This window comes from Etheostoma spectabile, chromosome 13, assembly GCF_008692095.1.
Source record: "Etheostoma spectabile isolate EspeVRDwgs_2016 chromosome 13, UIUC_Espe_1.0, whole genome shotgun sequence".
NCBI lineage: Eukaryota > Metazoa > Chordata > Actinopteri > Perciformes > Percidae > Etheostoma > Etheostoma spectabile.
Genome location: NC_045745.1, coordinates 8,402,017 through 8,404,708, shown reverse-complemented (window position 1 = coordinate 8,404,708; position 2,692 = coordinate 8,402,017). Strand labels below are relative to the sequence as shown.

At 41.3% G+C, this 2,692-nt stretch overlaps 1 protein-coding gene across 1 annotated transcript in view; it reads left to right on the top strand.

The window, feature by feature from the left end:
- Positions 1 to 2,692, top strand: part of grk6 (G protein-coupled receptor kinase 6) — a gene marked incomplete at its 3' end in the record, with an annotated part of 106,977 nt that overhangs the window by 98,489 nt on the left and 5,796 nt on the right. The window contains 2 exon segments of the mRNA XM_032534618.1: positions 314 to 403; positions 1,936 to 2,144. Of these exon segments, the coding sequence (XP_032390509.1) occupies positions 314 to 403; positions 1,936 to 2,144 (299 nt within the window).

Genomic DNA, 2,692 nt, shown 5'->3' with positions numbered 1-2,692 from the left:
GTCCAAGTGTCAGCCAGTGCAGAGGGGTGTACAGAGTGCATAGAGTTCTGTTTTGAGATGCTTGTTCAGCATGTAACATTACATTTTTTTTATGTTATTGTCGAAATATTCCAATTACAAATTTACCACTTTAATCTCAGAGAATATCCACGTTCTTATTCCATAGATATATTACTTTATTGTTAGAAATTCAGACTTATTTCTTGGTTAGTAGCTGATGCTGACAAACATCTGACATGTTACTGTTCTTCCATCTTGCATGTGTGTGTGTGTGTGTGTGTGTGTTTGTGTGTGTGTGTGTGTGTGTCTTCAGGCCACATCAGGATATCAGACCTGGGTCTAGCGGTCCATGTCCCAGAGGGACAGACCATAAAGGGACGGGTGGGAACAGTGGGGTACATGGGTAAGTAACCTCTGACGTCTCCCTTTAACACTGTGGTGCAAATGTTCTAGTTTCTGTGTTTTTGAATCACCTTCATGAAATGTAACTAAGTACATTTACTCGAGGTTCTTGTACTTGACTTGAGTCTTTTCATGCCCCTTTCTACTTCTACTCCACTACATTTCAGAGGGAAACATTGTCCTTTTTACTCCACTACATTCATCACATTCACCGATTTAGTTCCTAGTTGGAGTTAGGGTTCAGATGTTTGCACACGAAACACACGTGGTGCAGTGGCGAATTGTCTTCCGATTGAATAAAACAAACTAAAAACTCAATGTTCGACGGCCACTGAGGCACCGAAGGAGTGAATCTTACGCAGAGATAAAAACATTTCATTGACCAGGCAGAGATGGCGTTCTGTGAGGTTTATTCATCGAATTTCTTGGTACACAAACATTTCACATAAAGCAGGGGTCTTCAACGTTTTCCAGACCAAGGACCCCCATACTGATGGCGAGATGGAGCGGGGACCCCCTAATTATATATATTGTATAAAATTGGGTTATATCAAACTGGTCCTACAGTGCCATGTGTGCATTGATGACTGAAAGACATCTTCTGCCTCCATTTATCTGTTTACTACAGTGTGTTGAATTCATGTTAATGTGTATTTAAAGTCATTTCAATTAGTGGAAAAAATATTTAAAAAAGTCTAATCAACCAAAACTTTCGCGACCCCCATGCAGTACCTCCGCGGACCCCCTAGGGGTCGCGGACCCCCTGTTCAAGACCCCTGACGTAAAGGATCAATGGCATCACTAGGCTCTGTAACTCTGTGTCTCTGTCTCTGTGTCTCTGTCTCTGTCTCTGTCTCTCTGTCTCTGTGTCTCTCTGTCTCTGTCTCTGTGTCTCTGTCTCTGTGTCTCTGTCTCTCTGTCTCTGTCTCTGGTAAAAAAAACATCAGCCCTCCCCCGGTGTCTAACTCCCACATACCTGTTCACCTCTACTTATAGACTACACCTGGTGGCTAAGGCTGCGTGGTACCTTCAAAACAAAAGCATTCAAACAAAGAAAATACTAATGATAAACAAATTTATGTAGCTGCATAATTAAAGGAAAACTGAAATTAAATAAATGAATTAATTAGCTATTATATATATATATATATATATAGATATATATATATATATATATATATATATATATAACAAAATAATGAATAGCTCCAACACGTAGTTTATAAAATACAGCGTTTTATTAGAAATGAGACGACAATATAACGACCTAAGAGTCCAGCTGAGATGATTAGACAACTAAACACACAACTGTTTGGATTGTTTCCAGTTTTTTTTCTGCATTAAGTACTTTCACTTTTAACACTTTTAGTACATTTTCCTGATGATACTTACATACTTTTACTTCAGTAACATTTTCAATGCTGGACTTTTACATGTGACGGAGTAATTTCACAGCGTGGTGTTAGTACTGCTTCTTCCACCACTGTTTTACCTCTCTCCCTCTGCTGATCCGCCTTCCTTGTCTCCTTTCAGCTCCGGAGGTGGTGAAAAACGAGCGCTACACCTTCAGCCCCGACTGGTGGGCGTTGGGCTGCCTGCTGTACGAGATGATCGAGGGCCAGTCCCCCTTCCAGCAGAGGAAGAAGAAGATCAAGAGGGAGGAAGTGGAGCGGCTGGTGAGGGACGTGGAGGAGGAATACACCAGCAAGTTCTCCGAGGACGCCAAGTCCCTCTGCAAAATGGTGGGCGGATGTTTCGAGCGTCCACATCCACTTGTCTCTATCTAATCGGCTCTGTAGCTCCCCATCTGCCAAAGCTCCATATTTTACCATATTCCAACGATTTACCTCAGTGTTTAAAAAAAGACTTCCTGGGTAGAAAGTCTCATATAAATGGACTTATATATAAATATGACACATTTGTGTGACACACAAGTCCACGTCTCTGTCTGTCGATGTTGGCCACATTGCTTCCCTCACACCCCGTTATAAGGGTCTGGTTACACCAGCATCTATTCCAGGGGTGTCGAACATGTGGGCCGTGGGCCAGAACCGGCCCGCCAAAGGGTCCAATCAGGCTCAGTGGATGACTTGGCAAAGTGTGAAAAATTGCAGAAAATAATTATTTCCAATTCCAAATTTACCACTTTAATCTCAGAGAATATCCTAGTTCTTCTTCCCTAAATTTATGACTTTATTCTGAGAAATTCAGAGTTATTTCGCTGTATATTACCCCTCTCTCCCGGGTCCGTAACATCATCATTTAAATATATATATATATATATATATAT